Below are 13,520 nucleotides of genomic sequence, written 5' to 3'. Positions count from 1 at the left end.
CCTGGGAGAGGATGGACAGACATGCAGGATCCTCTGTGGCTCCTCCTGAGGTTTATTCCATCTCCATGTTAAATGTTTTTTTCCTTACATCACCTTTTTCCTCTCTTAAATTGAAGGTCTAAGGACAAAATGATGTCCTTCAAGGTACAGTTTGTAAAGCCAGCCGAAGCAATTTGATTGTGATTTTTTTTTTAAAAAAGCTGTATGAATGACAATGATTTGATTTGAAATGCCAAAATGTCTCCTGTGAAAAAAAGGGCCTGAAATAAATAAATTCCTTCAGACTTTTTTTTTTTGCAAATTAGAACTTGCTGCTTTTTGTTTATAAAAACAAAAAAACAAAAAACATCATCATTGTTGTGAAGAATAATAAAAGTATAGAGTTTTTGTTTGTTAAATTAGTTTGTAGGATCTCCCAAAAAAAAAATCAAGATGGATGAAAACTCCTCGCAGGTCACAAGTCCTTTATTTGACATTTTGGCCTGAGGGTGGCACAAAAGGACAGCGTGCAAGATGAGAAAGTCGTTCTCTAGAGATGGAAATACATTTAAATGTTAAAACTGATTGTTAAGAGTGTAGTTTTAACAGAACCATCAGGGGTCACTTCATGCTTGAAACACTAGGATTCATTAAACAGAGTAAAGATTGTTGCACGGCGGGTTTAATTAACATCTGAATGACTGTTCCTCAGCTCTCCAGAAGGTGGCGTTAATGCGACAAGAACGACAGAAACCGACGGGCAATTCAACCGACGAAGAAGACGAGGGAAAGGAAAACACTAGAAGAAGAAGAAGGCGTCTTGTAGCAAAAGCGCTGTTGCTACATAAAAAAAAAAAAATGTCGATCGTTTTTGTGCCAAAGAAACTACGAGGGACGGCGAAAATTAACCAAGAGACGATACAAAGGGTAAAGACACGAGTTCAGTGTATTTAACGAAGCTAACTAACTAGCGCTAGCTGTTAGCTGATCACATTAATCTATGGCGCCAGCGTTAGCATTTAGCCTCTCGCTAGCCACTTCGCTAATTTATGCTGCACACCATTATTTACATACAACTGTATTCCAAGTTACACACATAAGCTTGCTTATTCTTAATGATGGTGAAAGCCTGCTAAGATATAGAGGCATAGGTATATTAGCTAGTTAACGTTACCGTATGTAAGTAAGGATGCCGGGATGGTTCATGTGTTTTGTTTTTTCTCCCAGCTGCTGGATGAAAACGACCAGTTAGTTAGATGCATCACTGAATACATGCAGAAGGGACGAGCAGTGGAGTGTGTACAGTAAGTCAGAACAGCTCTCACTGATCTGATAATAAGCTTAATTATGATGTGTAATGAGTTTGAATGTGTAAGATATGTCTGCTAACTGTGGTGAGATGTGTCCTGTGTATATGCTGGGGTTCTTCTTCTACAGGTTATTTTATTTATTTTCGTTATTTTTTGTTGTTTTTCCATCAGATACCAACAGATCCTGCACCGCAACCTCGTCTATCTGGCAACCATAGCTGATTCCAGCCCAGACAGCACGGCTCCATCTTCAAATGTAAAAACAAACCACATAATTCATGAGTGACAACTACACTGTGGTTACAGATACTTATTGTTCTGTTGACCAGTTGCTTGTTCATAAAACTCTGTTGTTGTTTTATGTTTCCAGTCTACATCTAATGTGACTTCAGCCTCTGCACCAGCTGTGAACGGGCATGGAGAGAAGGGATGATGGCAGCTTCTGTCCGTTGGAGGAAGATGTATTTATAATGGCCATGTTTGTTTTCAGTATTGTTACCCATTCCAGGATGACTGACGTGTCAGCAGTTATGTTGAATGATACTATTATGTGGAAAAGATCAATATCAAGTAAAAGCATTCATTTGTTTTGTACATTAAAATAATTTATATTTTTTAAAGCTGTCCATGGTGTCACCTCCTGAGATGGTTCACTTCAGAGAACATATTGAAGGAGTTCACTCAAACATGAAAACTCGGGGATTATCTACTAGTTTCATTTCTGTAGCTTCACAGCTAATCACTAATCATCAATTACAGCATTCTCCTAAACAACAGAAGTAGATGGGGACTTGTTCTAGACCATAAAGGACAACTGAAAAACATGAAATGGCCGAATTGTTTGTCCAAGTCTCCGTTTTTAGCAAATGAGCAGCCACACAGAGTATTTAGACTATCCACATTTTTAATATTTTTTTTAGTTATTCAGGAGAATGCTGCATCGTCATGAAGCTCAAGAAATGTCTTACGGACTCACTCGACTTTCCATCAACATGAGAACTTATCCTATAATAACACAAATGATCAAATTGGTTGCAGAAGCTGAAGACAAAACATTGTTACATCCAGTGAGAAAAGTGAGCGACTGTTCAGTATAAGAACTCAGACCACGGTCGAATTGCTAGTCATTTTTATTCATTTTTTGCATTGCTGGTACACTTGGAAAGATTCAGTTGCCAGCTCAAGAGAACAGTAAGCAACATAAGCCAAGCAGTCCCCCTTCATATCTTTTATCAGGGCAACATGTTTTTTATTATTATTTTTTTTTCCTTTTGTAGAAGCCACTAGTAAACCATTTGACACAGCTGAGAAGCTAACAGTTACAGTCCAAGGTCTGTAATGATGTCTTTAAAAAAGGCTGCAACAGTTAGGGAGAGAACACAGACAAAAAGCAACAAACCCTATATCTTGATTGTGCAAAGCACATTAACTATAAAAAGATATATATTTATATGTATATACAGCAAACAATTCTCTGTAAACATGTTAAGTATGTTAGTTTTCTGAAAACATGGTGTCATTTCATAAATACAGGCAACATTGGCATCCGCAAACATCACAAAAAGATAACATTCTGGGCTTTTAAATGCAGCCCATTGCCATAGAAACCGCAGAAACAAGGGCTGGAAAACACCCTCATCACACAATGTTTTAGTGTTTAGCATGGCATATTTGGTAACCTTTATAGATAGATGGTTGTAGTTCAACTCTGTAGGAAAAAAATGTGCTTTTTCACATATTGGGAGGTGGAAAATAATGTTTTTTTTATGTAATATGCCTACAAGAATACTAACATACAGTAATGGTATAACATGTAAGAAAATACAAAAATAAGATTAATACTGTCAATAATTGTACAAGAAAAATATTGTATTATTAAACAGAAGGAAAGTTTTTATGGGAGTTAGTGTTAATCTTGAGCAAACAACGAGCCAATTAGAGAGGAGGAAATGAACGCGCCTCTGGGTGTGAAGGTGTTCCCTAACGCTTCTCGTCCAATAAGGGTGGGTTACTTCACCGTTTATCAATAATCTCAGACCGCCTCTTATCTCCTCAGCACCATTCATCTTCTGAACAACGCTTTGGTTGGAAATAATAATCTGCAAGTGCTATCAATACCAACATGGCACATTGTTACTGCTATAATTCATAACTCTGGTCAGTTGTTGAAAAAGTAGTGTATTTCTCTCAAATTACACCTCTGCAGTGACTTACTATATTTATGCTGAGCCTGCTCAAAGCCTCTTAATAAAAAGAACTAAATATTTATATTTCAACTTCAGTATTTTACAAGCTATGAAACAGTAGATGGTAGCTGTACTCTGAGTCATCTTGCGTGAGATTTGGCAGTTACAGCTATGTAGACACAGTATATTTATTATGGGCGATATGAGAGCATTTCAAGCCCCCGCCCGCTTGTATAATCCCCCTCCTTTAAACACACACACACACACACACACACACACACACACACACACACACACACGTTCAGCTGCAGAAGCAAGTGGGTGACGGCCGCACGCGTCTCCAGCTCTTGTCTGAGGAGACGTCAGCTCAACAGGCAGAGAAACGACCACTAGGCTAACTGCTGCCAGCATGACACATGCACCTTCCGTAGTTAAAACATGGCAGTTCGAAAAAACTTCAAAATACGTCTCTTTTTCAAATGGGGATGTCTGACATGGAAAAATATAGATACAAAAATGTCGAGCCAGTGTGTGTACTTAAATTTTGCCTCTGGGGCTTTGAAATCTTCTAATTCAGTGGGTGTGGACTGTAATGGCTGCAGCTCGGCCCACTCAGTGGCTCATCTCACAGAGCTACCGGCCCTCGGTGGCACTTCACCCTCGACTTGTTGGATCAGTACTGGTGAAGGTAGGAGGGCCTGTGCTCGTGTTTGAGGGGGAAGGATTTAAAGCCCTTGGTCATGGGTTTGTGTTGTTGCTGCTGCTGCTGTTGTTGCTGCTGTTGCTGCTGCTGCTGTTGCTGCTGCTGGGTGAAGGGGAAACCAGAGGAGATGCCGGTGGAAGGGGAACAGTCGCTGGCAGTGGACCACACGGGAGACTGCAGCATCTGCATGGAGTCGCTCCACTGGGAGGAAGGAGGGATGTTCATCTGGTACAAGGAAGAGCTGGGATTGGGCATGGTGTTGGTGTGGGTGTGGGTGGAGTGTTGCCATGGCGCTTTGGGGGGCCAGGTTTTAGTTTTGCTGTCCTGTGGAACACAATGGACGTCAAAGGCCAATAACAAATCAAAAAAGTCAGGACAAGGTCTTATCAGTCTCTTAAAAGTAGGCAAAAGAAACTGAATCCCACATACAATTTTTTTTTTGTTCCACAGCAAAGACACTTTGATATCACATTACAAATGAAGTGTAACCAAAGATTTCATACCGTAAGATTTAACACAATTAATAAAAAATCCTTCAAAATAAAATAATCCACATTTATCTACATAAAGAAGCTCCTTGCACAGCATTCTAAGTAATGAGTGGCTCATATTTTACCTGGTTATCATCCCCGAGGTGATGGAGTGGTGGTGAGGGCAGGGTGCACACCTCTGGCTCCCCACAGCTGTGTTTTCTAAAAATTAAAAAAAGAAAAAAAACAGATTCACATTCGACCTCATCACCTCCTATAATGTACATCAAGACAAATCTGAGCTAGTGGATGAGTTTGGGACTAACCTCCTTTGTTTAACCGCAGCTACAAGGTCCGGCCCAGAAAACATGGAGAACAGACTGTCGCCATTGGCCGAAGACGTCTCGTCGCTGGAGCTGGCCGAGTCCCCCTGATTGGCTGACCAGCTGCTGTTTACAGCCTCCCTGTGGACACAACCAGCAGGAGTTTAAGCACCGTTACTAGTACACTCAAGAGAACATATCGCAGGGTCAAATTATACATCTTGATATTAAGACAAGCATGACAGAGTAAACATTGATTTCTTTGTGTTTTAGGGACTTGTGGGTTAAAAAGACATCGTGGCATGTAATAAAAGGGGGATAAATTTGGTTGCTGTGTTTTACATTTAGTTCATTTAGCAGATGCTTTTGTCCAACGTGAATTTTTAGACTGTTTTATTGGCACTGGATGACTATTAGCCACGGTATAACAGGGTCTGGAGGATCTCTGTCGCTGTATTAATGGGATTAAAATGTGAAATCCTTTTCACAAACTGAGCATTTTATGAGTGAGATGCCACAGCTGTGTAACGGCTGCTCGCTAACATCTGTCTCTCTCAGATTAGTCTCTCAGCAGGATGGTGCTGTTTCACACGTATGGGCTGAATTAAAATGACAACAGTCCTGATGAACATGGAAAATTTCTCACATACTGATGATGATCTGCCACATTTAAAACATTGCTCAGCACTGTTGTGTACTATGAGACTTAAATAACAGTTCAGCACTGTAATGCCGCCCAGAGTATGCCCAGTATTGATTTCTCTTTTCCATATTTAAAAAGGTGATTCAAGGAATAGAAAGAAAGTAAAAAAAAAATAGATCTTTTGCACATGCCAACATGACATTTTATGTCATGAGTTTGGTATAAAATCCACCTTTGATTTTATTTATTTTCTATTTGTCTTTATGTTGTTTCCTCATAGAAAAGATGATGGGCAGGCTGTTTTGTGTAAAGCAGTGGACCAGTGATGAAGACCAGACACCTACCCCTCACTGTAGTACTCTGGGTGGGACCAGGTCCTGTGCTGCTCGTCAGGCATTGGCCAGTTGCTTCGCGGGTTGCTGGGGCGACGGATGTGCTGCACCTGCCGTTTCTGCTGCATGGCCTGACTGACGCCGGCGACATAACGTGCAAACTCCGGATCGGAGCCAACTGTGTGTGGAAAGGGAGGATAAACACATCTGTGAGTTTCTGACACCCTCAGCTTTTCTCTTTCGCTCCCTGGAGCTCAATCCGTTTAGCCAGACTGTCGACCATAGCAGAAAAATCACAATGGCTGTAAGTCAACTCTGCACAATAGGCCTCGACTGCCATCAAAAGAGTCTGCTGCACTGTAAAAATAGCATCTGACACGGGCTAAATGCAGCATAAATCGCCAACGTACAGTCGCAGCTACATGTGGGGGGAAAAACAGCTGCTCATACGATCTGACCTACACTGATTATTATACACGGATCAGCTCCAAAAGATGTCTGAAATCTGCTCAAATGGGTACAAGACTGGATATAAAAAGTTTATTATACATCGACTGGCAGCGTGTCTTTAATAATTCTTTGTAATTTGCTCTCTTGACAGCACTACAGAGTGCTTTAGGCTAAAGACTTAAATAAGCAGACGCATCGTTTATCCCGAGTCATTACACTGCTTTGTTCTGATGTGATGATGTGCTTGATAATAATCTTTGTACAGTAATGTCTTTATGTTGCTATGCAGTGATGACTACAAACAAATAAACTTTTATGAGACAATAAAGATGTTCTTTAGATGAGCAACTTTTTTTATATGTCAGCTGGACACCCACTACAAACATCTTAATGGTTTCAACTGGACTATGTGGACACTTAGAGGGTTAGTCAGGATGCCCACACCCTGTTTTGGACATGAGTCTCCTGGTAGAGTGAACAACTAACTAATCATTGCATCGTAAGTCGTAAAAATATTGCTAAGCTGCTTTTTTTTTTCATAATGAAGTGATTGTGTCAGCAAAGCTCGAGGCCTAACCCCCACCCTCACACTGCTGACATAACAGTCTGACTGAGGAGGGCGGCAGGTCGAGACCAGCGCTCCTATTTGGACGTCTCTTTGTGACCAAAGAAATGGCAGCTCACAGCTAACCCCTCGCTGTGACCTCTCACGACACTCTCACGATTCCATTCCATTTATGATTCACGATTTTATCTTTATTTTTAAAGAACTGATTTCCTAAAAATCAACAGATCACTGGATTTATGTCTTGACAACTGTTGTATAAATATTCAAATTCTTTTAAAAGATAGGGCTATTTTACAACATGAGCTTACCTTTGTCCTTGTGGCTTTCTGTGGAAAGGGTAAGGCAAGTTCTAACAGTATTCACCAAAGATAAAGACTCCAGAGAGTTCAGCAAAAAATACCCTTCAGTGGTTCAACAACAAACAAGAAAAGAAATTCAGTTTTTTAAAAAAAGTCTGTTTCTCAGATCTGTCAAGAAACCCTCTTCCGAATAAAAGTCAATAAAGGATTTCTGAATTCTCTCCGTTTCCGATCAGTTGATTGTCTTTGTTCGCACGGGATAAGTGTCTGGAACTTTAGCGGGAGGCTAATGGTAAGCTAGCTGTGTCATCTTTGAATTAATTGGGGGGAGTTTTGTTTCTTTTGATGGTGCAAGAAAGAGGGGGTGGAGAGAAAATTATAAAAAACTGGGAGAACCATTGATCCTAGTTCTGATTTCGATGATCAAAACTGAAAGCTCATTTCGATATATTTTTCATTTAGAACTGAAATCAAGACACACGTTCCTACAACTTCTGAATAATGCTGCTTGGAACATTTACAGCCTTATTTGACAGAGAAGGCTGCTGATATCTAATGAAACTACCTACATTAGCATTAATTATATCCCAAAGTCTGGGTCATTGTCTACATAAATTGGGTGTTAATTTGTGGATTACTTCATATTTTTGGGTCTGGATTTGGATCTCACCTGCTGGGTCAAAGGGCAGCGTGTCTCCCAGGACTCCAAACACTCCTTCACTCTGGTCCCTGTTTGGCCAAGTATTGTTCCGGGGCCCCTGCGGCTTCTGGCCCAGCATCTCTGACACGACACTGTCCATGTAGGTGCTGACCAGGCCCAGACTGTACAGATCTGAGCTCAGATCCGGCAGACCAGGAGAGCCCCACTGCCCGATTGGACCCAGGGGTGACAGTCCTGCTGGGGGGCCTTGCGGTGGGGGCTGTTGCCCAGATGTGCCAAGCCACTTGCTCGCCACTCTCTGCTGTGGCAGGACCTGTGGTGGGGTCTGCTGAGGAGGAAGCTGAGGAGGAGGTGGCTGCTGCTGACTGATAGGCTGCAGGAGGTGCTGGTAGTACTGCAGGGCCTGTGGAGAGGGCTGTTGAGGCGGAGGAGGGGGCTGCTGCTGCTGCTGGGGTTGTTGTTGCTGCGGAGGAGGTGGCTGAGGTTGTGGCTGAGACTGCTGCTTCTGCACAGCCTGGGGCTGAGGCTGGGGCTGAGGCTGGGACAGGGTCTGAGCTGGGGGCTGCAGGGCGTTGTGAGAGATCGATTGAGACGTTGGCGGAGGTCCACTCGGAGGCTTCAGCTCAGCAGGGTTTGCAGATGCCACAGAGTTCCTCCTCTTGACCAGGGGCGAAGCCTGCTGGGATTTTCCCATGTTGAATCCTGAGAGAAAGTCGATGACATCCTGCATCTCTTGGTCAGTCGGCAGGTTCATCCCCTGGTCCTCGCACACGGAGCCGTTGGCCAGCTGGCTTTGCTGGGTGGAGTCAGGCGTGCAGGACAGGCTGCCCATCTGCAGGATGCTGTGTAGCCTCCCGTCACTGTGACCCAGGCTCTTGGCTTTGTCCTCAGAGCTGCTGGATGTTAGCATGCTGCGAGATGGCGTGCTAGGGATGGAGTAACTGCCCCCACTATTAGAGCTGGATGACACTTTCTTGGTAAACTTGGAAGTCAGCTTGGATATAGTTTTGGGCAATCCACTGGAGGTCTTGGAGGTGGTGCCTGGAGGCAGGTCTGCCTGAGCACAGTACTCTGGGATCTCCCGCTGCAGCTGGATCTGAATCGTGGGCAAGGCTTGCTCTCTTTTGAAGGGAAGGGAGAGAAGGGTTTTTAAATCAACAATATTAACAGCAATTTGAATTCACTTCATTTGGATCAAATCAATCATTTTTTTTAAAAAATGAGCCAAGATTAAAACAATAAATGATGTATCCTGTATATTAAACATACAGCTATTATTATTCAACATTCACTCACTTTCTCTCCTTCCATCTGTTGATGTCAAACACTGCTGTGTACAGCACGTCCACAAGACCAAGTGTCTTCTCTGGGTCCAAGCTCCGCTGGAGCAGGGACATAGTGGCTGGGTCCTCCTTCAGACACCTGAAGTGTACACACACACATACACAGACACACACAGGACAGGACAGGACATGAACACCAAATCTGAATGTCTTGCACACAAAAGCCAAGGTGCATTTGCTGTAAGAAGAATATGTGACAACTGCTATCCAAACACAACCTGTCAGGCTTTAGTGTATTCATCATAGCCACATCTCAGCAGAGGTGAAAATACAAAAACGCGTGTCCTTACTTTGATTCTAATTCAAAGTCACACCATCTTACCACAAATGACAACTACAATACAATTTGTGAAGAGAAATGCTTCCCTTTCCTCAACCTTGGGCTGCTCCAAACCACAATGACACTTCTGTTTTCTTGTGTCAAAATTCAAGATGTTAACACTTTTGCTACAACTTCCTTCAATGCTGACTGTGAAACCCAGCACAGGGCGTAACATAATGACAGACTTTAGAATAGTAACATACTGCTGAAGTATGGTTAATGGAAATGTGTTAAAAATATATTACAATGGGCCTAAGCAGTTCTGTCTTATCTCCCATTTTTGACTGCGTACCATTACATGTGACTTGTCTGTTCATGCTGCTGCACTTGCGTTCTGTTGTGTGCACAAAACCACATGATCAAATATTGGTTCATGCAACTTTACCTATGCAATAATGAGATTAGAGAAGTTTCACAGTTGGATGACTGTTTCTTCTAAAACAAAGTCTCTTGATGTGCTTACCATGTGGAGGGAACCTGGACCACCACCTTGGATCCCTCAAGAGTGATCTGTGGAGCGTAGGCCTCCTTGTTCTCAATCTGAGCTGTATCAACAACCACCTGTTGGGACACAGAAACACACCTACATAAGCATCGCCTGACAGAATAGCTTTAATGTAGAACCCTTTATTTCCTCATTGTCAATTCTTCTTGTGCAAGGAACCCACAAACGATTAGAGCAGACTGCCTGAGTCGTTTACACACATACAGCAAACTAAAACAAATTCTCCTCGTGTCATGCAATTCAACACAGCTGACATGGACTTGAAACAGTCAGATTCAGCCCTAGTGCCAGGGCCAAAAGCTTTTCATTTGTGTTCAGCATTCATTTCCCAGAGAGGCAGTTCAAGGTGAGGAAACCAAATGCATTCAGTCAGCCAGTGACAACAAACAGGCCAGCCTTCCTGCCTGCTGCTGCAGCTAGTCAAATTTATTTGCCAGTTCTTTGAAAGTGGCCTTGGCTCCTCGACATCCACGCAGCTGGGTCACAAAGAGGGAGGGGAGGCGGAGGAGTCTGTTTCCTGGATTGCAGGAAGTTACTCTATTGTTATTTTTTTTGAGAAAGAAAAAAACAGGTGTATCCTCGGAAACCCCTGGCTACCCATGCGAGAGAGCCAAGCACACACACAGCCCGTCAGCCATGGTGGTGAAAACACATACGACACAAGGTCACTGGGGTCAGGAAGGTGGAAGAACAACAGTAAAATTAGAAAAGATCAACCTTTTCGCTGTGCCGTGAAGGAAAATGGGAGTCGCTGGTGAGAAATGTTTCCAGGAACGACAGCAGAACAGATGAACAGAACGGTGAGTGTAACAGGGACGGAGGGAGGAGAAAGACTGTGTGTGTCAGGAGGTTTGAATAGTGCATGACAGTGAGTGTATGATGAGCGTACGAACATGCAAGTGTGAAGACGATACAAAGTGTGAAGGTGTGTGTGTGTGTCGGTGTGTTCTGCTGTGTGATATATGCATGATCTATTTTGAGTTGAGTGGTCATGGGTTCGGATAAGGAGTTAATGCAAAGCGCTCATCCATCATCCAGGGATTGTTTTACAGTTAGCACGGCGCTGGCAGGGCTAGATGGGAACACTGCTTCAGCTTGACATACAAAAACAGTGCAGACCACACAGAGGAAATAAACATCGGAGCATAAACACTCTGGTGTTACTCAGAGGAGAGTCCTGCCGCTGACCCTCCCTCCCCGTGACTCTCCTTTTCATACGGAGGAGGGAGTGTGTGTGTGCGTGTGTGTGTGTGTGGGGGGGAGCTGTGTTTGCAGATCCACCCAGGCGAGCCCATCCTTCACCCACATGCTGCAGGAATGTTTCTTCTCTTTTGTGTCTCTCTGGTGTTTGTTTACACCTCTCGGCTGCCTCAAAGCGAGCGGACAGATCTCCTCATCTCCATTACAAATCTGACAAACAATGGGATGCAAGGTGCCAAACCCACGGACGCACAAAAGGAGAGCACTCGGTAACTTAAGCACAAGTGTCAGCGAAGAACAACAGGCCTGTTCTCGTTAGTGTGCCGCCTCCTCTCCACTGCTGTGTAGTATCAACTACACTGTGGTGATGGATATGTTAACAAGAGCAAAATACTGAATGAGGGTCCAACAGAGAACTTTCACTACAACTGTTCATCTTCGTAAATCTTGCTCAAACTAAATTATTATATTATTTTTCTGCTCTTTTTCTTTTAACAAATACAAAGGAATTGTACTTAATACTATAAAATGCTACCTGCTGTTATGCTCACCTGTCCTATTAAATCACAAAATCCATTTAGATCCAACTAGTATAAAAGGTGTTGCACTTTGTGTGTCCATTTCTTTGAGAAATACAGTTTTATAGTAGCCGCCCTGGTCTGCAGCATTTCTACTCACCAGACCAGCCTGGGCAAACAGCAGCTGGACAGCTGTCTTGCAGGCTCCTCTCCAACTGGATGGGCAGACTTGGTTGAGGACCTCGGTGACGGGAGAGTCATCCCTCGGGGTCACTCCATTCTGGCCCAGCGCTTCCTTAATGAGCTGCAGCATTGTGTGCTGAGGAGACAAAACACAAGCAGTCTGCCATCACTGTCTGCCGATGTTACAATACAGATGCCACAAACAGCAACTACAGCTATCACTAGTCTGCATGTCTACGGAGGTTGTAACCCAGCAGTCAGACAGCTGACCAGCTGATTCAGGGTCCATACCGTTTTCAGTTTGAGGTTTTCAGCCGCTGACTCGTTGAAGGACACTCCTTTGAGGAAGTGTGAGCCGATCTGTACAGGGATGGTGGGCAGCTCGCACTGGATGGGCTGGGAGGTGGTCTGCATCCTGCCCGCCTGCTGGGCCTCCGCCTCGCTGCAGCAGCACTGCACACACAAACACACACACACGTAAACAGAAAAAGAAATATTGACATACAACATTACAAATACATTAAGGAAAGGAAAACCAGTAGCCTTTAGGGAGAATTTGCCAGACTTAAAGAATCAAAAATCCACAGTTGTGTTGTCCTGTTATATTGTAGATTACCTTTCCTTAGTCATCCCATTAATTTTTAAGATTTTTACAGACTCTCTGAGAGTAAACCCACCTGTAAGGCTGCCTCCACAGCTTTGGGGTTAAGATGAAAGCCAGCCTTCAGTGCGTACTCACTATGGCCCAGGCTCTCCAGTGCTGCTTTGTAGGCCTGGAGATGGAGAGAAAACATGAACGGCTATCAGTCCAAGATTACTCACAACACAAGGAACAAAAGGTTTTATTCCTACCACTTCTGTGGTAATGCAGTTTCATAAATGACACCATAAAGTTACATCCTGATTATGAAATCAAAATACTTGAAGGATTCATCTAAATCCACTGCAGTAATATTTCGAGTCTTCCCTGCACTTGTATTCGGGGCGGCTACTGTACCTGTAAAGCACTGTCAATCTTTATGTTGAGGTCCTTCAGCTGGTGTTCAGGGATGGTGGTGTTGTTGGAGCAGAAGAGCTGCTGAACCTGGATGCCTGCCAGGCAGCCATCCTGTCCTCTCTCTCTCAGCCTCGCCATAGCCTGAGGGCACAGCAGAGTACTGGGTCAGAGTGTAAGTGGGAGCATCTAACTACTAAAGCACAGTCTCACAGAGGAATGCAAGAAATGCCCAAGAGTAAGTGGACTGTGCTGCAAAATTCTAAGATCAACATTTCAAAAAAGAGATTTCCAAATGTTCTTAAACAACAAAACATACATAAAAGAGTCTTTTTTTTAAAGGATAGCAGGAGCTTTTACTGGGAATCCTTTCTCAAAAACTACCAAAAAGAAAAGAAAAAAACACAACAAAAACAGATGTGAAGAACAGGGAAATACAACGTTTTAGATGATAAATAGCATGTGTGGAGATTCTGAAAAAAAAAAAAAGAGTTCTGGCCGCCACCCTCTGCCTAAACGCTCCCCCAGCCT

General features: G+C 43.3%; 2 protein-coding genes across 4 annotated transcripts in view; one reads left to right on the top strand and one right to left on the bottom strand.

The window, feature by feature from the left end:
* The first annotated feature begins 739 nt into the window (after nucleotides 1-739).
* Nucleotides 740-1,915, top strand: ss18l2 (ss18, like 2). The gene is made up of 4 exons (XM_037095059.1): nucleotides 740-906; nucleotides 1,207-1,283; nucleotides 1,461-1,545; nucleotides 1,660-1,915. Exons 1-4 carry the CDS (start codon nucleotides 838-840, stop codon nucleotides 1,720-1,722), a joined length of 294 nt encoding a protein of 97 aa, XP_036950954.1. The 5' UTR covers nucleotides 740-837; the 3' UTR covers nucleotides 1,723-1,915.
* Nucleotides 1,916-2,401: 486 nt separating this feature from the next.
* LOC119017900 (granule associated Rac and RHOG effector protein 1-like) overlaps nucleotides 2,402-13,520 on the bottom strand; it is a 32,068-nt gene continuing 20,949 nt past the window's right edge. For all 3 annotated transcript variants that reach the window (XM_037095055.1, XM_037095056.1, XM_037095057.1), the window contains exons 4-14: nucleotides 12,993-13,133; nucleotides 12,673-12,768; nucleotides 12,287-12,448; nucleotides 11,973-12,131; nucleotides 10,053-10,150; nucleotides 9,221-9,346; nucleotides 7,934-9,045; nucleotides 5,959-6,124; nucleotides 4,975-5,112; nucleotides 4,795-4,870; nucleotides 2,402-4,502 (exon numbers count right to left, since the gene is read on the bottom strand). In XM_037095055.1, coding sequence (XP_036950950.1) covers nucleotides 4,149-4,502; nucleotides 4,795-4,870; nucleotides 4,975-5,112; nucleotides 5,959-6,124; nucleotides 7,934-9,045; nucleotides 9,221-9,346; nucleotides 10,053-10,150; nucleotides 11,973-12,131; nucleotides 12,287-12,448; nucleotides 12,673-12,768; nucleotides 12,993-13,133 — 2,628 coding nt within the window. In that variant the 3' untranslated portion in view covers nucleotides 2,402-4,148. The remainder of the gene's footprint in view (nucleotides 4,503-4,794; nucleotides 4,871-4,974; nucleotides 5,113-5,958; nucleotides 6,125-7,933; nucleotides 9,046-9,220; nucleotides 9,347-10,052; nucleotides 10,151-11,972; nucleotides 12,132-12,286; nucleotides 12,449-12,672; nucleotides 12,769-12,992; nucleotides 13,134-13,520) is intronic.

The sequence above is a fragment of the Acanthopagrus latus genome, chromosome 4, assembly GCF_904848185.1.
Source record: "Acanthopagrus latus isolate v.2019 chromosome 4, fAcaLat1.1, whole genome shotgun sequence".
Classification (NCBI taxonomy): domain Eukaryota; kingdom Metazoa; phylum Chordata; class Actinopteri; order Spariformes; family Sparidae; genus Acanthopagrus; species Acanthopagrus latus.
Note: the sequence above shows the minus strand (reverse complement) of the source record. Positions and strands in the feature narration are given on the sequence as shown.

Coding starts and splice junctions, on each gene's coding strand:
- ss18l2 (XM_037095059.1), top strand. CDS start 838: ATGTCGATCGTTTTTGTGCCAAAGAAACTACGAGGGACGGCGAAAATT. Junction 907..1,206: donor ACCAAGAGACGATACAAAGG/GTAAAGACACGA, acceptor TTTTTCTCCCAG/CTGCTGGATGAAAACGACCA. Junction 1,546..1,659: donor GCACGGCTCCATCTTCAAAT/GTAAAAACAAAC, acceptor TTATGTTTCCAG/TCTACATCTAATGTGACTTC.